Raw genomic sequence first — 20,467 nt, 5'->3', positions numbered from 1 at the left:
TGACTCCGTTTGCTAGTATCTCTGGAACATTGAGACTTCCCGATCAGCTGGAACAATACGAAGCGGAATTTTGATATCATTCAAGAAGACATCAACAAGGGCGTGAACGAGATATTCGACAAGGACGGAAATGTAAAATATCCGTTAGACGAGCTTGAGAATCTATTTCTCGTCGACGGCCAAGAAATGCGAAAAGTAATAACAATCAATGGCCAAATTCCTGGGCCGAGCATCGTCGTCAATAAAGTTGGAGCTGAATATAAGTAATTTATCTCGAAAATATTTCATGAAAAACAAAATTAAGTTAACTTGGTAAACAGGAGCATTGCCGATGCTTAAAAATTTTAAGTTTAATAAATATTTCAAGTGTTTCTTTTATTTCTTGAAATCAAATAATGAAGCAAAGCCAAATTTTCAAGCAAAATTTGCTTAGAAAACTGTTTAATTTCTTTCATTGAGTTTGGCTTGCAACTGCATCTGACTTATCACACAAGCTGAGCAGCAGAGTGCAGCGAACCAATCTAAAATCATTTTTCCCAGATTTAAAATTTGTACCTACCCAAGCAACAGCCTCCCTTCACTCCATGTTTTTCTCGTACTTCTGTCCTCAAGCAGCAGAGAAAACACGAGCTGCAAGGCGATAGCGCGCAAGGAAGCGGACAAAATGACCAGGAAAGTCCAAAACAGCAAGCGACCGCGGATCCTAGCGCCACAGACATTATCCAACCATGGCCGTATTTTTGAGCTACATCTGTTACGCCAAAGCAGGGAAACCAAAAGTTGACGCAGCAGTTGAGCGGCGAATGGCCACAGCACGGTTTGCAAGCAGTCAGTTCTGCCTGCCACTGGCTTTATTCGAATAAGAAGTGAAAAATGAAAATATTTGTTACCCGAGGATGACTTTCTGCGCGTATGGATTTATCTTTGATTTTCTCTTATCTGGCTGAGTTCTTTTTGGCGATTTTAATAACAAACGTTACTCGGAGATTTATCTCGATGATGATTGTGGTGAAAAAACCGGCTCCTAACAACTGGTTCTTCAGGAGGAGCATTAGGATATCTGTCGTACTCTTCGTAATCGTCGTTCTCTCTCATTCTCAGTCGACTAAACTTTCTTTGACTAAGAAAACAGCACGACCTTCCAAAGTCTTTGTTCCATTATTCCTCGACACAGGATTCGTAAAAGACGGGATTATATTTCGTCTGCCATTATGAGATGGGAATGTTTTCCTAAAGTAAACGATTTTGAGTCTTTAGTTCATAAATTATGATTAATTATTCATTAAGGATGTCCGACAGGGTTCAATAAAGGTCTGTTGTATAAAATTCGTGCATAAAAATTCAGCAAGCAGAAAATGCTCATGATCCTCCGAAAAGTGAACCTTGTGCAGATAAGCTAGACCGTCGCAACAACCCTCTGATCATGATTTTCCTCGATAAATTAGCGATTTCCCACTTAGCCTCGCTGTTCCCCGCAGAGCTGGGCAGTTAGGCCGTGTTGGGCTTGTCACCCGCTTGGTCCGGTCATTTTTGTCACCCGCCGGATTGGGGGCAGGCGAATCCCTCTTACCCCAAAATATGGACTCTTCTTCAGTTATTTTTCGATGTTCTATCACAAGCGGTGGAAGAAAATTACCGTGAAAGAGTCGCTTCTTTTCTTGAGATAAAAGATGATGTTGGAAAAGCGGAAAATGATAAGAAAGAATTTCGATACTTACAGCTCAAGAACAGGATGAAAGTGGTCCTGGTAAAAGATGATTTAGCTGTCAAAGATTCCGTCTCTCTTGGCATTTCCGTTGGAATGCTAGAGGATCCTCCGTAAGTTCTTTTATTCAATTAACGAGTCGATTTTTCCGTAGTGATATGAAAGGAATGGCTCATTTTCTCGAGCACATGGTGAGTCGTTCCTCCAAAAATTATCCAGAAATACTTGGTTACAAGAATTTCGTTTATTCAAATGGCGGAAGAAACAATGCGTTGACTAGTTTGAAGCGGACTCTGTTTTTCTTTGATGTTCTTCCTGGAGAAGCAGTGCTTGAAGGAGCAGATAGACTAGCAGATTTTATAAAATCGCCAAAACTTGATGAAAGTCTGATTACTCAAGAAATAGACGGTAGAACTCGTTTTTTGCAATTTTTTTAACTAAAATTAAGCGGTGAATTCCGAATGGCTTGGTAGACGACAAGCTGATCGCTTCAAAGAATACGCAGTTTTCTTCAAGCTTTCAAATCCGAAACATCAACTCAGCTCCGTTTTCATTGGAAATGAAGAATCTTTACGCCAAAATCAGACAGACGCTGAAATCGCCCAAAAGCTGCGAAAATTCCACGAAAGCTATTACTCCTCCAACGGCATGGCTCTTGTCATTTCGAGCAAAAATATCTCTCTCGACACGATGGAAAACGCAGTTCTTCATTCTTTTGCCGATTTACCGGACTTGAACTTGCCGGATCCAATTTTCTATCTGGCTTTCAGAAAACGAGATCTTGGAAAAATTGCGAGAATTGAAAGAATATCCAGTGAACATAAAATGAGCCTCATTTTTCAAGTGCAACCGCGAGAAACAGATAAAAAGATCAGTCCTCGAACTTATATAACGAGCCTTATCAATGAGAAAGGGCCAAAATCCTTGTTTCAAAAATTAGAAACAGAAGGTTTCATTGATGGACTGAAAGCAAACACTAAAGATTATGCTCCTGGAATAGCTTTTCTCCTTATTGATTTGAGATTTACTGACAAAGGCTTGGATTTCTGGGAAGATGTTCTTGCATTGACATTTGAATACATCGAAATGCTGAAAAGAAACCCACCTTCATCGCGATATTGGAATGAAATCGTCCTCCGCGAAAAATTAAAATACCACAGCAAAGAACACGTGAGCGATGTTAGTTTTGCGAGAGGAATTGTTGAAGATCTTTTTGATGGAAAAAATCCAAGTTTTCTTCTTTCGGGACCTTCGGAAAATGACAAATTCGACAGGAAACTGCTCAAGAAGCTTATTCAAGAACTTCACCCAAGAAATCTTCTGATTTCGATCATTTCAAAACTTTCAAAGGCCAAACAGATCGTTTCGACGAAAAAAGCCAAACTAACTACAGTGGGTTGCGCAGGTAGTTGCCCCCTAAAGTGCGGGTGAAGGGTCAACCAATCCTGCAATCACTTTGAGCAAGTCTAGAAAGAAACAATGGTCGAGAAAAATATAATTTTCACCAAAATTTCCAAACTTTTTTTTTTGTTTTCTCTATACTCTCGATTTTTTTTCTTTGCTTCACGTGGTTTTTTCTGGCGAAAGGGGAGTTTTAGGAGCTCTAGAACGCATCTAGAGTATAGAGAAAACAAAAAAGTTTGGAAATTTTGGTGAAAATTATATTTTTCTCGACCAATAGAAAAAGCGCGGGCGAAGGGGCAACCAAAGCGGCAATCGCAAAGGGGCAACTACCTGCGCAACCCACTGTACCAAGTTTCAGACATTGATTCCGAGCTTTACCAAAGACTTTCTTCGTAATCGTCGTTCTCTCTCATTCTCAGTCGACTAAACTTTCTTTGACTAAGAAAACAGCACGACCTTCCAAAGTCTTTGTTCCATTATTCCTCGACACAGGATTCGTAAAAGACGGGATTATATTTCGTCTGCCATTATGAGATCGGAATGTTTTCCTAAAGTAAACGATTTTGAGTCTTTAGTTCATAAATTATGATTAATTATTCATTAAGGATGTCCGACAGGGTTCAATAAAGGTCTGTTGTATAAAATTCGTGCATAAAAATTCAGCAAGCAGAAAATGCTCATGATCCTCCGAAAAGTGAACCTTGTGCAGATAAGCTAGACCGTCGCAACAACCCTCTGATCATGATTTTCCTCGATAAATTAGCGATTTCCCACTTAGCCTCGCTGTTCCCCGCAGAGCTGGGCAGTTAGGCCGTGTTGGGCTTGTCACCCGCTTGGTCCGGTCATTTTTGTCACCCGCCGGATTGGGGGCAGGCGAATCCCTCTTACCCCAAAATATGGACTCTTCTTCAGTTATTTTTCGATGTTCTATCACAAGCGGTGGAAGAAAATTACCGTGAAAGAGTCGCTTCTTTTCTTGAGATAAAAGATGATGTTGGAAAAGCGGAAAATGATAAGAAAGAATTTCGATACTTACAGCTCAAGAACAGGATGAAAGTGGTCCTGGTAAAAGATGATTTAGCTGTCAAAGATTCCGTCTCTCTTGGCATTTCCGTTGGAATGCTAGAGGATCCTCCGTAAGTTCTTTTATTCAATTAACGAGTCGATTTTTCCGTAGTGATATGAAAGGAATGGCTCATTTTCTCGAGCACATGGTGAGTCGTTCCTCCAAAATTATCCAGAAATACTTGGTTACAAGAATTTCGTTTATTCAAATGGCGGAAGAAACAATGCGTTGACTAGTTTGAAGCGGACTCTGTTTTTCTTTGATGTTCTTCCTGGAGAAGCAGTGCTTGAAGGAGCAGATAGACTAGCAGATTTTATAAAATCGCCAAAACTTGATGAAAGTCTGATTACTCAAGAAATAGACGGTAGAACTCGTTTTTGCAATTTTTTTAACTAAAATTAAGCGGTGAATTCCGAATGGCTTGGTAGACGACAAGCTGATCGCTTCAAAGAATACGCAGTTTTCTTCAAGCTTTCAAATCCGAAACATCAACTCAGCTCCGTTTTCATTGGAAATGAAGAATCTTTACGCCAAAATCAGACAGACGCTGAAATCGCCCAAAAGCTGCGAAAATTCCACGAAAGCTATTACTCCTCCAACGGCATGGCTCTTGTCATTTCGAGCAAAAATATCTCTCTCGACACGATGGAAAACGCAGTTCTTCATTCTTTTGCCGATTTACCGGACTTGAACTTGCCGGATCCAATTTTCTATCTGGCTTTCAGAAAACGAGATCTTGGAAAAATTGCGAGAATTGAAAGAATATCCAGTGAACATAAAATGAGCCTCATTTTTCAAGTGCAACCGCGAGAAACAGATAAAAAGATCAGTCCTCGAACTTATATAACGAGCCTTATCAATGAGAAAGGGCCAAAATCCTTGTTTCAAAAATTAGAAACAGAAGGTTTCATTGATGGACTGAAAGCAAACACTAAAGATTATGCTCCTGGAATAGCTTTTCTCCTTATTGATTTGAGATTTACTGACAAAGGCTTGGATTTCTGGGAAGATGTTCTTGCATTGACATTTGAATACATCGAAATGCTGAAAAGAAACCCACCTTCATCGCGATATTGGAATGAAATCGTCCTCCGCGAAAAATTAAAATACCACAGCAAAGAACACGTGAGCGATGTTAGTTTTGCGAGAGGAATTGTTGAAGATCTTTTGATGGAAAAATCCAAGTTTTCTTCTTTCGGGACCTTCGGAAAATGACAAATTCGACAGGAAACTGCTCAAGAAGCTTATTCAAGAACTTCACCCAAGAAATCTTCTGATTTCGATCATTTCAAAACTTTCAAAGGCCAAACAGATCGTTTCGACGAAAAAGCCAAACTAACTACAGTGGGTTGCGCAGGTAGTTGCCCCCTAAAGTGCGGGTGAAGGGTCAACCAATCCTGCAATCACTTTGAGCAAGTCTAGAAAGAAACAATGGTCGAGAAAAATATAATTTTCACCAAAATTTCCAAACTTTTTTTGTTTTCTCTATACTCTCGATTTTTTCTTTGCTTCACGTGGTTTTTCTGGCGAAAGGGGAGTTTTAGGACCTCTAGAACGCATCTAGAGTATAGAGAAAACAAAAAAAGTTTGGAAATTTTGGTGAAAATTATATTTTCTCGACCAATAGAAAAAGCGCGGGCGAAGGGGCAACCAAAGCGGCAATCGCAAAGGGGCAACTACCTGCGCAACCCACTGTACCAAGTTTCAGACATTGATTCCGAGCTTTACCAAAGACTTTCTGAGCCAGAAATCAACGAAGATTTCGGATTTCCAGAAGAGAACATATTTTTCCCAAGCGATTTTTCCATCGAAACCGAATATGATCACGAAGACGATCTTTCTGAAACGCCTAATCTCGTTCTCGATCGACAAGAACTAGAAATTTGGCACCACCAAGATCGACGCTTCAACTCGCCAAAGACTGACATTCGATTGGTATTTGCCAAGCCAGAATTCATTTCTAGCGTGGAATCCTTGCTGTGGACAAAGGTTTATGTCTACCTTTTGTTGGACCACATGGTCCCGCACTTGTTTCCGCGGTTCTTGCAGATATACAATTATCACTTGCCTTCGACAATAAAAAACCAAGAAGAACATCAAAAAATTTTTTACCTCAGGTAAAAATTTTGGCTTCAGAGCGAAAATTTCCGTCGATTTCAAATCCTCAAAATTTTACAAGTAAACTGACTCTTTTTGACGAAATCAGTTATTTTTTCATGGTTTATTTAAATTTTAGTAAAAGCTTACCTCTTAAAAAGATCAAAATGACGACTTATTCTTAAAATAATACCTTCTTTTGCATTTGATTCGATCAAACTTGAGAAAATGGCATATTTTTGGGTAGTACTCGAAATCACCTGTTTAAGCTAGGTTAAGGTTAGGGTTAGGACTCAAAACTATATTTTTCTTGTCGCCAAGCGTCTCAACTTTAATCAGGTATGTTCAATATTCTAAAATCTTTTAATAAGTCGACGCTAGAACCCTTCAAAGGCACTGCGCAGAAATCTGCGCAATATGCGTTCAGCGAAACTTTTCAAACGTGCGTTCAAGCGTTAAAATTGGAATCCGCAGTTTAAAAATACAATAATTCTCCTCCATGATTTCATTAAAACTACAAAAATATCTTGATCTCGTCGCATCTGCCATCAATGCATAAAAACAGCGCGTCAAAAACCTTCAACTTTCCTCTGAAAATGGACAAACACGAATTCATCGACTTTTTCTACAATTTAGTTTTGAAGAGAAAATGATCGCAATTCCGACGGCCATTTTTATCGGAATTTTTATTCTCGCGCTGATCGTTTTTGGCGTCCATTTGAAAAGTAAACTTATTTTTTCTAATTAATTAATATTTATTTTAACAGTTTTGTCGGAGAAGAAAACAACAGCGAAGAGACGAGTGATTCCATTTATGCAAAAAGCGAAAAGTCCGGTGTCGGCGAAATGAAGATTTTTACTTCCAAAACAACTTTGAAAAGGAGCCTCTGTTCTTTTTGCGCCTGAATATATTTTTAAAAAATCAATTATATTTTGGGTTACCTTTTAGCGCCGGAAACTGCCTCTCAATGGTGTGCAAAGCGTCAAAACTTTTGATCTCCTGGGCATCGGCACCGGCGAGCTCAGATTCGTGTTGGAGGATTTGTACTGGCACTGGATTTTTCGCTTGATTGTGATAGAAACGATGTCGTCGATCATTTTCAGAATTTCAGTCGGGGCGTCTTCTTTGACGCTGATGTCGCTGAAACCGTCGCATTCGTGCTGAAGGCTGTGGTGGTCGATGTGATTTTTAAGGTTTCCGCGATCTGATTTGTTTCCTGAAAAATTGAAAAGAACCCAAATTGCCGCATTTCGCTTTCGAGAAAAGATGTGAAAGTTGACACACTGGGCGAAATTCTAGCACTTGTTGGGGCTTATCACAAAAAGCCACGGCGAAATTACGCGATATAAGCTTTCGAAAATTTGTCGGAGCATACGTGTGTCAGCTCAATTACTGCATTTTTACATATCTTTTTCATTTTCAGCTGTATTTTGTCAACCTAAGGAAAAAACTCACCAACAAGCCAAATAATCGGCGGGCGAATGCGCATGCTGATGGCGGCGCGTTCAATTTGTTCGCTGAAACAAGTGGCGATTTTCAACGAAGTGGCGTCGCTGTGTGAATAAACCAACAACACTGCGTCGGACCACATGGTATTGTAAGAAATGTCGCCTGGCGTGTAGATATTTAGATCCTGAACGAGAAATCATTCTTCAAATATTTACACCCTTTTCCACGTCGATTTTAGTTCTGCAAAACTTCAATAAAAGGCCTAATTAAAAGGCGCTTGAAATAATTGAAAAAATCGAGTGTGGAATTTTCGAATACAAAAATCCTACGACCCAAGATCGCAGGTCCTTAATTTTTGCCCAAATTAAGCTATTTCTCATTGTTGGACCTTACCTTAATGAATAGTACGTGTTTTTATTAAACTTTTCCCATAGTTTTTCGTAGACGCCTGTGACATTCGACGCGTATTCCCTGAAAACAAGAGGTTATTGACAATAACCTACTTGTACTCGAGTCTAAGAGTGTGACTCAGGATCCGAAAGAGCTTGAATGAAAAGCCGCGAAGCGGCTTTTAAAAACGAAGCCGCAAAGAATAAAATTGATAAAAATTGATCATTCGTATTAAATTATTTTTGATCAATATTTATCAATTCTTTGTTTTGGCGAAGCCGCTCTGCGGCTTTGTCTTTCAAAAAACCGCTTTGCGGCTTTTCATCCAAGCTCTTTTAGGCCCTGACTTAGGTTTCGTCCACAGGTTACCAAGCCCAGGAAGGAGCTTCCCAAAGAAAAACTCAAGAAATTCAATTCTTACCCGATAAATCTGTTTGTCAAAAGTCGAACCGCTAGTGCCGATTTCCCCACTTTTGGAGCTCCAACTATTGTAATATGAATTGGATTTTGATTCTCGCTCTTCCCGGTCTTGCTATGTCTTATTCTCGGTTTTGCTCTGGAATTCGTCATTTTCTTCCTTTTTCTACTTTTAGCTATCGAAAATGACTAGGTTCCTTTTCAACAAGTGAGAAAGGATTTTATAGTTTTTGACTGGAGCTCATAAAAATGATTTTTACCAATAATTATTTTTCACATTTTTTCGCAAAACCGTTTCTTTTCTCCGAGTTTTTCAAAAATTCAGCCGCCCCTTGAAAACGTTGTTTCTCCGAGAATTCATCTTTCTACGCTGCTTTTAATTTTTCTGATCGCCTTCGAGTTTGGTATAAAAATAGGCTTTGCAATTTGAATTGGTGCTTCCCATCGTTAACTCTTAACGCGCTAATGGTTACATCCATAAATCATCGTGTCAAAAATAGAAATCGAAAAGTACACAATAAAAATAGCCGCTTTTGACCATGGTTGATATTCATCATCAAAATTTATTGTAGAGAATCTATAAGGTCAGAAGAGGACCTTTTTCAGGGAATACTCTCCCGATAAAAAATAAACATAGTGACACCCTTATTCTCTTTCAGAAAGTTGATTTCACATCAAAAGCCGACTGGAAAATTAGGGAGGGTGCGGAAATCGGCAAGTTTCGGCCAAAAGTCTTCAGAAAATTTTTGACCAATAAGATTTCAACAAACGGCCAGATGGCCAATCAGACTTCAGAAATAATTTTGCAAAAAATAGGTTTTTTGAAAAATGCCTACCGTGTAGGGCTTTCGGTTAGGGTTAGGGTTAAGCTTTTTAACGCCAACTCTAACCCCTAACTGTAAGTCCTTTACAGTAGGCATTATTCAAAAAGACCTTTTTCTGAAATCTGATTCGCCAACACGACGAATACTTAAATCTTATTGGTCCAAAATTTTCGGTTTACTTTTGGCCGAAAATTGTCGATTTCTGCGGTTACACGACGTTTTCAGCATACCGACGTTTTCAGCAACCGACGTTTTCAGCATACCGACATTTTCAGCGCTGCTGAATTCGTCGGTTTGCTGAAAACGTCGGTTTGCTGAAAACGTCGTTTTTCACCTGAAAACGCGTAGGCGTTTAGAGAGGCAACCATTTTATCAAACTTCATCTGAAAAGATGTTTCCGTAAATCGTTAAATAACATAAAATCGATGTAATATTAATGAATCAGTTACAAAAGATTATATTTAATAAAATTATTATTCTTATCCTTTAAAATATTGATTTATCATTATTTTCAATGTTTTAAAAGCATATTCACGAAACTGAATAATACGTTAATATTGTTAATTAACTGGTGACTATGATTATTATGATAATTATGTATTAAAAAGATATTTGGCTTATTCTTATTACTTTTTCAAAATAATGAATTTTTAATGACTCATTTAGAAATGCTTTAAACTTTTAATTAGCCAATTAAATTCCGAGAACGTCATCTTTAGATCCGTTTGTTTGAAAATTTCGCCACTGCAAACGCCCACGCGTTTTCAGGTGAAAACGACGTTTTCAGCAAACCGACGTTTTCAGCATACCGACATTTTCAGCGCTGCTGAATTCGTCGGTTTGCTGAAAACGTCGGTTGCTGAAAACGTCGGTATGCTGAAAACGTCGTGTAACCGATTTCTGCAGCCTCTCTAATTTTTCAGTCGGCAGGTAGGGTTAGGGTTAAGCTTTTGAAGGCCAACCCTAACCCTTCGGCCCGGGCTTTGGACTAACCAAAAACTTTAAGCCGTACTAAAGGATTTCAATTGACCCCTCATGAAACGAATCTTTTTATCAATTATTTGCTCAAATATTGTTTTCAATCAGTTGTCCTTTTCGCGTTGTCAGCTTAAAAAAGAGAATCCGTAGACCTTAGCTCATGTCTTTTAACCTTCTTGAATTTCAGCAAGTTGATATTTTTTGGTTGAGTCCGATTGTGACCCAAATTGGGAGGATTGATCATTGATATTTATAAGAGCTCAAAAGATATTAAAAATAAGCACTTAGTGCTCTGCGGCCCTACTTAGCGAAATCGTCGCTACGTTTCACAACAAGCTGCTCCAACGTGACTCACGTGACTCAATCTCTGTTCAATCTCAGTCGTCTTTTTTTGCTTGTTGCCGTTTGCGCCTTCTCGAGTTGTTTAGTTCTGTATAAACAACGACGCATCGCGGAGAAATTGAGGCCGGATTAATTCATTTCGGTGGTTCTCAAAGGTGAAGTTTTAATTAGATATTGACCGCCGGGGAAGATTGCAAATCCTCGGCTCTACCTGGAAGACTTTATTACTGTAGCTGGAGTACACGTCGAAAATTAAAGATTTTATTTTTCAGAAACAAGAACAGTCGAATTTTTCAGGAATCAATAATGCAGATGGCTGGAGAACTAAATGGTCTACTACCAGAGGGCCCCCTTTAAGGGTGTCATCAACGATTTTTCCATAACATTATTGTTTAATCTTTTCCCATTTGCCCCCTTATTTTTGGGGAGGTCTCTGGAACCGACAAAAAAATTTCGACAAATTTTGCGTGGAAATTTTCAACCAATCAGAAGCCTAGATTCAGCAAACCGGCCAATCAGCAGCCGAGTAGCCGCCTACGCAAATTTTGTCGAAATTTTTTGTCGGTTCCAGACACCATCCCTTATTTTTGATATAACATACCCCTATATTTTCAAAGTGTTGAAAATGACGACGTGACATTGCAAATGAGTCATCTTTACTTTGTCACGTCGTCATTTTCACCATTTTGAGAATACAGGGGTACGCTTTACAATTGTATCAAAAGCTAAGGAGCAAATGGGGCATGATTTAACAACAACTTAAGGGGGTCCTATGGTAATTTTCATTCCGTAAAATTATCTACTAACTCATAATTATTTTCAGCCGAGACATAAGAATCTCTTGAAGACACCCAAAGGATTCCTTGAGGAATGATTTTTGGTGAGCACTGCAGAAAGCCGGTCTGTTCTTCGACATCAGGGCTGTTTTAAATCCAAGGAGCAGTCTGTACGAATAAGGCTGCTTTTCTTTATTATCGATTATCCAGGAAATGTTCAAGAAGTCTTTGTTCCACAAATTGAACTCGTCGAAGAAGGTCTTGTTGATTTTCAGCATTTCGCAGCTGATTGAGCTGTCGTTTATTATTATCACCCTCCCTTCCTCGTCGAATATTTGGTTCTGGCAGACGAATTGGTAGTTGGCTCCAATATTTGTCCAGATATCGGCGAATATAAAAATGCAGGACTCAGTTGGTGAATAAATTGCCAGACCAACATGTCCCCCAGTTTGAGAGACCAAATTTTGATGCTTTATTATTAAAAATTCAATTAAAAATCAAACAAAAAGCTTACCTTTTTATATTCAGGTTCAAGATTCTTGTCCGAAAAGTTTGTTCTCGCACTAATATTGATCCAATAGGGAATATCTTCTTCAGAAAAGTCAGAGATTTTCGTGACTCTTTTTTCATCATGTAAAACCATCACTACGAACCTAACCCTAAGAGTGGTCTCCGTTTGCCCAAGTCGCCGTTTGCCCAAGTCGCCGTCTGCCCAAGTCGCCGTTTGCCCAACTTGGGCAGACGGAGATCTTAGGCAAACGGCGATGTGAATTTTTTTAATTGATCATAAAATGATAGAAGTAAGGCGACAATTTCATTATCATCACTTAGTCTGCTGGTTGCGCTCTGATTTGCAGAGACTTTCAGGTGAAAACAAAGGTTGTCCTGTGATGTCTTTTGAACGGTTATTAACCGTGGATCCTTGACAAGACCACCACAATTTTCTTATATTGTTTTTCAATAGTTGTATCCGATTTTCGAATAAATTCTTGAGCATAAACACATAAATAAGAGACGAAATGAAAAAACAGTATCGTGGACTCTACGGAAGCTTTCCGAATTATGACATCGTTTACATTGTTAACGAAGAGCCTTCGTAATGGATGGTTTAATTATGAAAGTCGCTAAATTCTCAATAAAAGTCCTAATAAACTATTCCCGGAAGAGTTAATCATTCATTATACTTGAAGTATATTCGGTCGGTCATTAGGTACCGGTGAAAGCGAGCCTTTACCCGGGATTTCAAACATGTCTCCATATTCGTTCCATAAATAGAGTTTCCTCACACTGCAGCCGCGGAGCGGACATTAGTTTTTAGATGAGCCAGAAAATATGCTTGACTTTGGTACCGGGTACCAATTTGGTTCCGGCACCGTCCGTCTCCCGGAGGTTTTGGGAAGTGTTTCATCAGTTTTTCCCTTTTTCTCACTTCTCACAATGACTGTTTTCCCTCAGTTTCAATCAGAAGCAATTCCAAAAATAGAACGGACCGAAAATGAATCACAAGAAACAGCAATATGGGAAACCATCAATTCAACCAAGTTGGGGATTAGCGCTTGTGAGGACTCGGCGCATCCATCGTTTCCTCAATGTGTAGGCCTCGGACGTAAAACTAGCGATTTAACTTTACCACTTAAAATCTATCCTATCCTGCTAATTTTGATTTCATAATTAATTTCTTTGAATTGAATTATGATTATATTTTCAATTTGATCGCCGTCTGCCTAAGATCGCCGTTTGCCCAAGTCTCCGTCTGCCCAAGTTGGGCAAACGGCGATCTTGGGTAGACGGCGACTTGGGCAAACGGCGACTTGGGCAAACGGAGACCACTCTAACCCTAACTCAAGAATTTATCGGGCAAAACCGAAAAATGGAAGTGATTTAATGGATCATGGTTTTGATTGGCCGGTAGGCCAAATACAGCAATCTTATTGGTTATCCGAAATTCACTTCTATTTTTTGGTTTAGTCCAGAATATCAGCAAATTTTAAAATAAGGGAGTCTGTCTCCGTAATAGAAAAATTTTACAATTTCCTATTCCAGGCAAGGGTTCCATTCTTTTCACTGCAAAAGTCCATTGAATCTGAGAATGATGCATCAGAAGTGAAAATCGCAGTCATCTCTGATTATTCTTTTAGTTTATATTTCGCCTTTTTATAACCTTTGTCGTCTAATTCAACAGTGACAATTTTACTCTTCGTGAAATTGTCAAAGTCAAGATCCAAATCTTCGTTGATGGTAAATTCGTCATTCCCAAAATCAATAAAGACATAAAGTAGAACGCCCGAAGAAATGAGAAAGACGAAAAAAACTGTTAAACCAATTATTAGATTTTTCATTTCTCTCGTCCCCGAAAAATCGAATCTTTGATATGATCCATTTGTGTGAAGAAGAATTTATATTTGAATACATTTTTTATGAGCCATAAAATTATGTCAGTGGAACAACCTTTTTGAAAACGATATTGCTAAGAAATAAGAGAGAAATTATTTCCTATATTTGATCTAATAAAAATATATAAAGAAACCTTGAGCACCACAAACTTGATAAAACTACTTGTGGCAACAAAAAGAAAGATTTCAGCTCACTTTCTTGATACTGTTCATATTCATTTTCGTTTCGAAAATCATCATTCTTGATGTCTTCCCCCTTGAAATTCTTCCACTTCGATTTAACATATTTTTTGTTTATTTACATTGTGGCAATAAAAAATTTCAGCAGAAAAATTATAAATTAGATATTCGAGTTCAAAGCGCGGGCAGATTTCAAGGCGGCTTATTCCAGGACTTCGAAGGTGGCATCAGCTTTGATATTCTAAAAAATTGATTGATAGAAAAAGTCGAGGGTGAATACACTTACTTGAACTTCTCGACTGTCGAGATCGACGACAATCGTGAAATTTCCCGCCTTTTCAGGAGTGAAATCAAAATTCAACGTGTAGGGTGTTCTTGGCTCAAGTGTGAGTCTAAAGAAAAAAATTATAAAAATGTCTTCTTAAGGATCCCCCCGTCGAGTTTGACGATATTTTCAAACAGCGATTTCTACCTCTAGACTCTTAAGAAATCGAATGATTTTGGTATCAAATTGTAGCTCAGAAAGAGTTCTAGTGCAAAAAATGGATTATTCGGGGATACCCTTAAGTTTTCACTCTCAAATTGAGGAATAAATAAAACATTCTCATTGAAGCTTCTGTCAGCAAAAAGACCATTAGCTTCGACCGTGAGGGAAGCATTTTGAAGCGGATATGTCAAGGGGTTTGAATCTTGATCTCGCAGCTGCAAGGATCACTCGCGTAGGCTTTCTTCCGATTGAACTAAAATTCTTATGAAAAACAAAACTCATCGAGAAAATCGACTCACAGCAATGGTAACCATAGGAGGAACTCTGAGAGTAAAGTCGTGTCTGGTCGTGTGCGTCTCGATCTCGCCAGTTGTCGGATTTTTGACCTTGATCATCGCATCTGCTCTCATGTGACTCTGGCCATCGCGAGCGAGTCGCCCTTCGTATTCCTTGTGGGAGAAAACGACTGAAGAGTCGAAGCGCTTCTGGATGGAACTTTGCTTCAAAGCGCGCTGGCCGATAACCTGGCTTACTCCTCCTCTGTTTTTGGGTTCGAAAAATATTTTCTAAAAATATTCGAGAAATAATTTTCTCGAAAAAAGAAAAAAATCGAGAAATAATTTTCTCGAAAAAAGAAAAAAAAATCGAGAAAATTATTGTCTCGAATTTTTTTTTTGAAAATATTCGAAAAAATAATTCTCTCGAAAATTTTTCAAAAAAATTCGAGAAAACAATTTTCTCGAAAAAAATTCTAGAAAATATTCGAGAAAAAAGTTTTCTCGAAAAATATCTTCAGCTTTTATGGAACCGAAACTGTAGTAAGTTGAGTAAAGTGTCAACTTAGGCTTTTCAACGAGTTCAACGACTTTGTTGTCCGCAGAAACAACCAAGAGCTTGATTTCAAGGTCGTCGCCGATCGAAAATTCTCCCGTGACGATTTCTAATTTTAGCATCGAGCGAGTCTTGTTCAGAAGCTCGCGTTGGATTTTCGAGTAGTTTCTCAACATGAATTCTCGTCTTTCTCTCCTGCTGTTTCCGGCGTAAGCCACAGCCCGGTCGAATGCCTCTCGTTCTTCTTTTGACCCTTCCCTGAACGAAAATATTAAATATTATATTATAATTATAAAATATTATATATTTTTAACGATAGAAGGGTGTCAAAAGTCAGCACCCCTAAACCGTACCCAAAGGGTACGCCTTCAGGACCCCCTTACGCCTAACGCAGGAGGCTTCGCCCCCGGAACCCCCAATAGGAACCCCCAGTCGGTTGTCCCTAACCCTAACCAGAGTTGGAAATTTGTTGAGCTGAGTGAGCTGAGCAGTCGCTCAGTAATTTTCTAAAATGATCTGATCTGCTCAGCTCAGCTCATACAATTATCACTCAGCTCAGCTCAATAATTTTTGAACATGATCAGTTCTGCTCAGCTCAGCCCAGCTCAATGATTTTAACACAATTTTACTACTAAAAATACAAAAAAAACAGCTCAGTTCAGCTCACTTAGCTCAGCTCAGCTCTAATTAGGGTCTGCTCAGCTCAGCTCAGCTCAATGACCTATGAAAAAGGGCAGCTCATAGAATTTTTCACAAATATCAGGTCAGCTCAGCTCAGCAAAAATGAACCAAAATTTGCAACTCTGACCCTAACCGAGATAAGGGCCAATAAAGGACAGTCAGGGCGCCCAACTGATAACCCCGCTACACCTTTTAAATTCCTCATTTACCGGAATTTGTACTGATCTGTCAAATCCCTCCGCGCAAAATTATTTCTTCCTTCCGCTTTCGTCGAAATGAAGCGTCCAATCCCGTCCGTTTTCCTTTCCGTCAGCTCAACAATTTCGTAGTTTTCGTTCAGCCGCCAGGTGCATCTGTCCGCGTTGACCTCGCCATAGACAAAGTTGGTGTCGAAGTTCAAAAACGTTTGTCCTTGGCGAACAGCTATTACTGGCGCTGGGCCGCACTGATAGATTCCATTCGAGTATTCTTGCGGCGTGGCATCAACAGCCTGCCAGCCGTCGAGACCCATATTTTTCGGGAAGTCAGGGCGCTGGAGCCAGCACTCGTTCCAGACGTGGAAGTTCCAGACGGAATCTCTGCTTCTATTCAGCCGAACTTCATTGTTATCTTTGTCCTTGTAGATGTCGATTGTCATCGTGTCGTCCCCGTCGTGGGCGGAAGAGAAATTGGTGACAGATCTAGTCGGGATCCCGATCGACCTCAGCAAGCTCGTCAAAAGTCCGGAAAAGACCCAGCACTGTCCGTATTTGACCGGTCTGTATCCATTCTTGATGTATTGCCGGCAAATATTGACGGATCCGCTCCAAGAAGTCGGCCTTTTTCCATCGTCGTAGGGTTCTTCCCATTTTCCTACAAGAATGCCACGGTTGTCGTTGGAGTTGGCCTTAGAGCTCAACAAACGGACGATTTTAATGAGATCTCGAAGCCACACTCCCCAGACGGTTTTTTGGTTCGATCATCATTCGCGAGTAGATGGCAGGCAAGGTCGAGAACGGGCTCTTGAAATTGTCCGTAGAGCCATTTGAATCTGCCATAATCGCGGTCTTCTGACCAAATGGCTCCGACGTCGTTGAAGACGTACTCATCGAGGAACTCCTCGCTGTTGTCGTTTTCATAATAGCATCCGTCCAGCTCGGACATTGGATTCGCGATGATGTAGATACTTGGCTGGTTGGAGGAAGAAACGCTGATTGAACCGTCGATGAGAAGTGTTCTCAGCGACAACTGAAAATGAAAATTGACGAATAAGAAGTTGAGAATTCGCGGAAACCTTGACAGAGTATTTTCCAATAGCCGCTGTTGGAGGAACATTGACAACGACCTCGATCATTTTATCGTTCACTTCAAGCGTGCCTGACCAGCCGAGCTTATCCAACTTCCCGTCTTCCTTGCAATCGACAATGGCCATCGTTCCGAACTGAATAGCCGGCGCTTTGCCAGTCGAAAACTCGAGTCTAAGCGTGTCTCCTGCCGAGTTGAATTCGCGCATGAACGCGACCTTCAGTTTTATCGTTCCAGCGCGGCGCACGATCAGGTTTTTCTGATCGTACATGTTGGTCCGGTGCCTTTTCCCATTCTCGTCGACCAACCAGTCGACTGGATCTTTGAAGTTACCTTCCGAGGCTCCATTTGTTGGTTCGCCAAGCTCATTTACAAAAGGCTCCGCGACCTTCAGCTCCAGAGGCTTCGCTAAATAGAAAATTTTTAAATGAACAAGGCCATTGGAAATATTATTCGCTTACAAGGCTTTATAGCTGGCTTCTTTTCAAACAACCCACAAAAGCACTTTGACATGTCTGATTTTTTCTCCGTAAAAACGTCTCTTTGTATTTAATTTGAAAAAGCAGCGGGAGAACTTCTTAAAAGCCTTAATTTTATGACCTAATGATTGAATTCTGATGATTAGACAGCAGACTCATAGAAATGCTATGATAGCATGAACCGATAAAAAGATTCTTTGGTTCTTAGACCTTCCGAGATTCTTGATAATGAAATTAATCTATTTCCGGTGGGCAGCTCATTTGATTTATTTTTACGGCGTACGCCATCACAATTAGTGGGTTTTGATGATTTTTATAAGAAGCTGATTAATTTGATTTTTTTGGTCAGATTCTCAAAAAGGTATAAAATAAAGTTTGACCAAATTTTGAAAATTTTTAAAATTTATCATTTTAGAAAAAAATAATAAGAACAAAGCCTATGAGACAAAGAAAAAAGCAGAGTTATCTTAGTAGGTTTTAACTCTGGGCTAGGAAACCTGTGTGGAAACCCTGAGACAGGCTTTAACGAACTAAAATGATAGCGCAAAGCCTGACACAGGTTTTGTTCACAGGTTGCTGAGCCCAGTTGAAACGTTAAGGGTTCTGATTGATTCCCAATTTTTCGTGTGTTCAAAAGACTGCGCCGAATAAAAATGTTGTGTCCGTTGCCGGATAAAGTGGCTTAAAAACGCCCCAGATCCGATAATCTTCCGGCGCTCGTCTCTCCGGATGGCCCAATCGATCTCCAATCCCCCAAGCTTCTGTTTTCTTACTGGAAAGTTCAGTCTCAAAAAATAGCGAAGAAAAGAAACAAGTTGAAAAATTCTAGTTGAATGAAGAAAAGATGCGTTTTTTGTCGACTCTGATTTTGTTAGAGATTGTTGCCGATGCTTCCTTATTGCTTTTTTATCCGAATTGTTCTGATTACTCGGTGGAGAGCCTTAATACTTGGCCAAGTGCAGCTGGAGAGGTAAAATAAAGATCTTGTCTAAAAAGGGTTAGGGTCTACTAGTAGGTCGGCAGCCTGTGTAGAAATCCTGAGTCAGGTTCTGAAAAGGCTAAAATGCAAAGCCGCGCAGCGGCTTTTTGAAATACGAAGCCGCATAGCGGCTTCGCCAGAATTTTCAAAAAGATTGTAAAGTTTTATTTCCAAAGCCGCTTCGCGGCTTTAATTTGAAAGAAGCCGCTATGCGGCTTTTCATTTTAGCCTTATCTGACCCTGACTCAGGTTTTCTTTATATGTTTTTGAGCCCAGGAGAGGGTAATTAAAAATGCGAGGAACCTAAATCAAAATTTTCGGGTCGGCAAAAGCCTTCAGATTTAGGGCTAAAAGGGCGTCCGTAATAATTGCAATTTAAATCTTTTGATTGAATTTTTGGCAGTTCCATCCATTGGTGGGACATGCTAAGCGACAACTAGGAGTCTAATTAACCACGATAGGCGGTGAAGTTAAAACTTGCCGGAAAATTGCAGTCCAGCAGATGCCCAAGGGGCTTACAAGATCCACGATTCGACAAGCGGGATATGAAGAAACTCGAAAGGCAAAGGTTTTTCAAGTTCACAAAAAATTGAAAAAAAAATTATTTGTTCGCCATTTTTTTCAGAAATCTGATTGGCCCAACGGCCAAATACATTTATCTGATTGGTCAAAAATTTTCCTTAAATTTTGGTCAAAATTATCGGCTAAAAATTTCCCATTTGTGAGGCCTCCCCATTTTAGACCAATCAGATTAAAGCATTCGGCCGCTTGGCCAATAAGATTTCAGAAAAAGTTTCAAAAACTCTTGAAAACCGCTAAAAAGATCAAATTGGTGGTACGAGCGAACAGTTTCCTGCGACCCTCTCCAAGGAAAAGGTGTAAAATCTCATCCCATTATCGCAAAAACTCTAAATTGCGCATTCCCCGCGTAACTTCAAACTTGTGGGAAGTTCGCTTCCGCGTGTCATGTTCTTTCACATTCTGGAGTAAGGTCATCCGGCTTTCTTTCGCCGGTTCGGAAAACCACGGAACGAGGAGCTGGCAACGTGTGCCACAGCCCGCGATTCTAAAAGACCGCCAAATTGCTCATAAACTCACTAATCGAGCGCAAATGCACGCGCTCGAGAGTTTGGTGGTCCAAAGTTCCGAAAATTTTTCTCAAGTTCTAGTTCTTTGAGAGAAGGTGGGTTCAGCAGTCTGTGTAAAAACCTGAGTCAGGGTCTTTTCAAATATTACCCTGACTCAGGTTTTAACACAGGTTGCTGAACACAGGAAGCCAAAATCTCTAACGAATTATGAAACTTTCGAACCAAATTTTGGTTCAATTTTAGACCAATCAGATTTCCGCCTTCGGACGGTAAGCCAATCAGATGTCAGAAAAAATAACTGTCGAAAAATGGATTTTTCTTTCTTTTTTTGCCAATTCGAAAGACTCCCCAAAATATCGCTTAAAATTTCGGTCAACAACGTAATTCAGCAGTTTTTGCGCGAAAAATTCAAGAAGGAAATCTTTTTCCATGTCGCCGCATAGAGATAAGAGCCAAGATTCTTGGGATTCTCCATAATCTCCCCAGAAACGGTGAAAGCTCAGAAATACCAGCAAGACTTGTTATGTTCAACTCGCTAGCCTAATTACTAACATTTATAAGCACAGTAAGTCTTTTGGCGCCCAGCGAAAAATGTTACTAACGAGGCCACGAAGAA

At 39.8% G+C, this 20,467-nt stretch overlaps 2 protein-coding genes and 1 long non-coding RNA gene across 3 annotated transcripts; all 3 read right to left on the bottom strand.

The window, feature by feature from the left end:
- Nucleotides 1–441: 441 nt before the first annotated feature.
- Nucleotides 442–952, bottom strand: LOC145705015 (uncharacterized). Its single transcript, XR_014134542.1, has 3 exons — nucleotides 891–952; nucleotides 560–849; nucleotides 442–521 (listed from the first exon to the last, which is right to left on the bottom strand). It is a non-coding gene; the product is annotated as an uncharacterized LOC145705015 (long non-coding RNA).
- Nucleotides 953–7,084: 6,132 nt separating this feature from the next.
- LOC145702136 (uncharacterized) lies at nucleotides 7,085–8,667 on the bottom strand. Its single transcript, XM_081779344.1, has 5 exons — nucleotides 8,534–8,667; nucleotides 8,116–8,193; nucleotides 7,729–7,906; nucleotides 7,263–7,489; nucleotides 7,085–7,174 (listed from the first exon to the last, which is right to left on the bottom strand). The coding sequence occupies exons 3-5, from the start codon at nucleotides 7,862–7,864 to the stop codon at nucleotides 7,085–7,087; spliced, it is 453 nt and encodes a 150-aa protein (XP_081635470.1). The 5' UTR covers nucleotides 7,865–7,906; nucleotides 8,116–8,193; nucleotides 8,534–8,667.
- A 6,371-nt stretch (nucleotides 8,668–15,038) lies between these two features.
- On the bottom strand, nucleotides 15,039–17,818 carry LOC145705508 (annulin-like). Its single transcript, XM_081782987.1, is given in 6 exon segments — nucleotides 15,039–15,075; nucleotides 15,350–15,598; nucleotides 16,231–16,961; nucleotides 16,964–17,248; nucleotides 17,295–17,713; nucleotides 17,767–17,818. Coding segments are annotated over 6 exon segments (1,773 nt in total).
- Between the last annotated feature and the right edge of the window lie 2,649 nt (nucleotides 17,819–20,467).

The sequence above is a fragment of the Oikopleura dioica genome, chromosome PAR, assembly GCF_907165135.1.
Source record: "Oikopleura dioica chromosome PAR, OKI2018_I68_1.0, whole genome shotgun sequence".
Taxonomy (NCBI): Eukaryota; Metazoa; Chordata; class Appendicularia; order Copelata; family Oikopleuridae; genus Oikopleura; species Oikopleura dioica.
The sequence above is the reverse complement of the archived record's forward strand: the minus strand, read 5'-3'. Positions and strand labels throughout refer to the sequence as shown.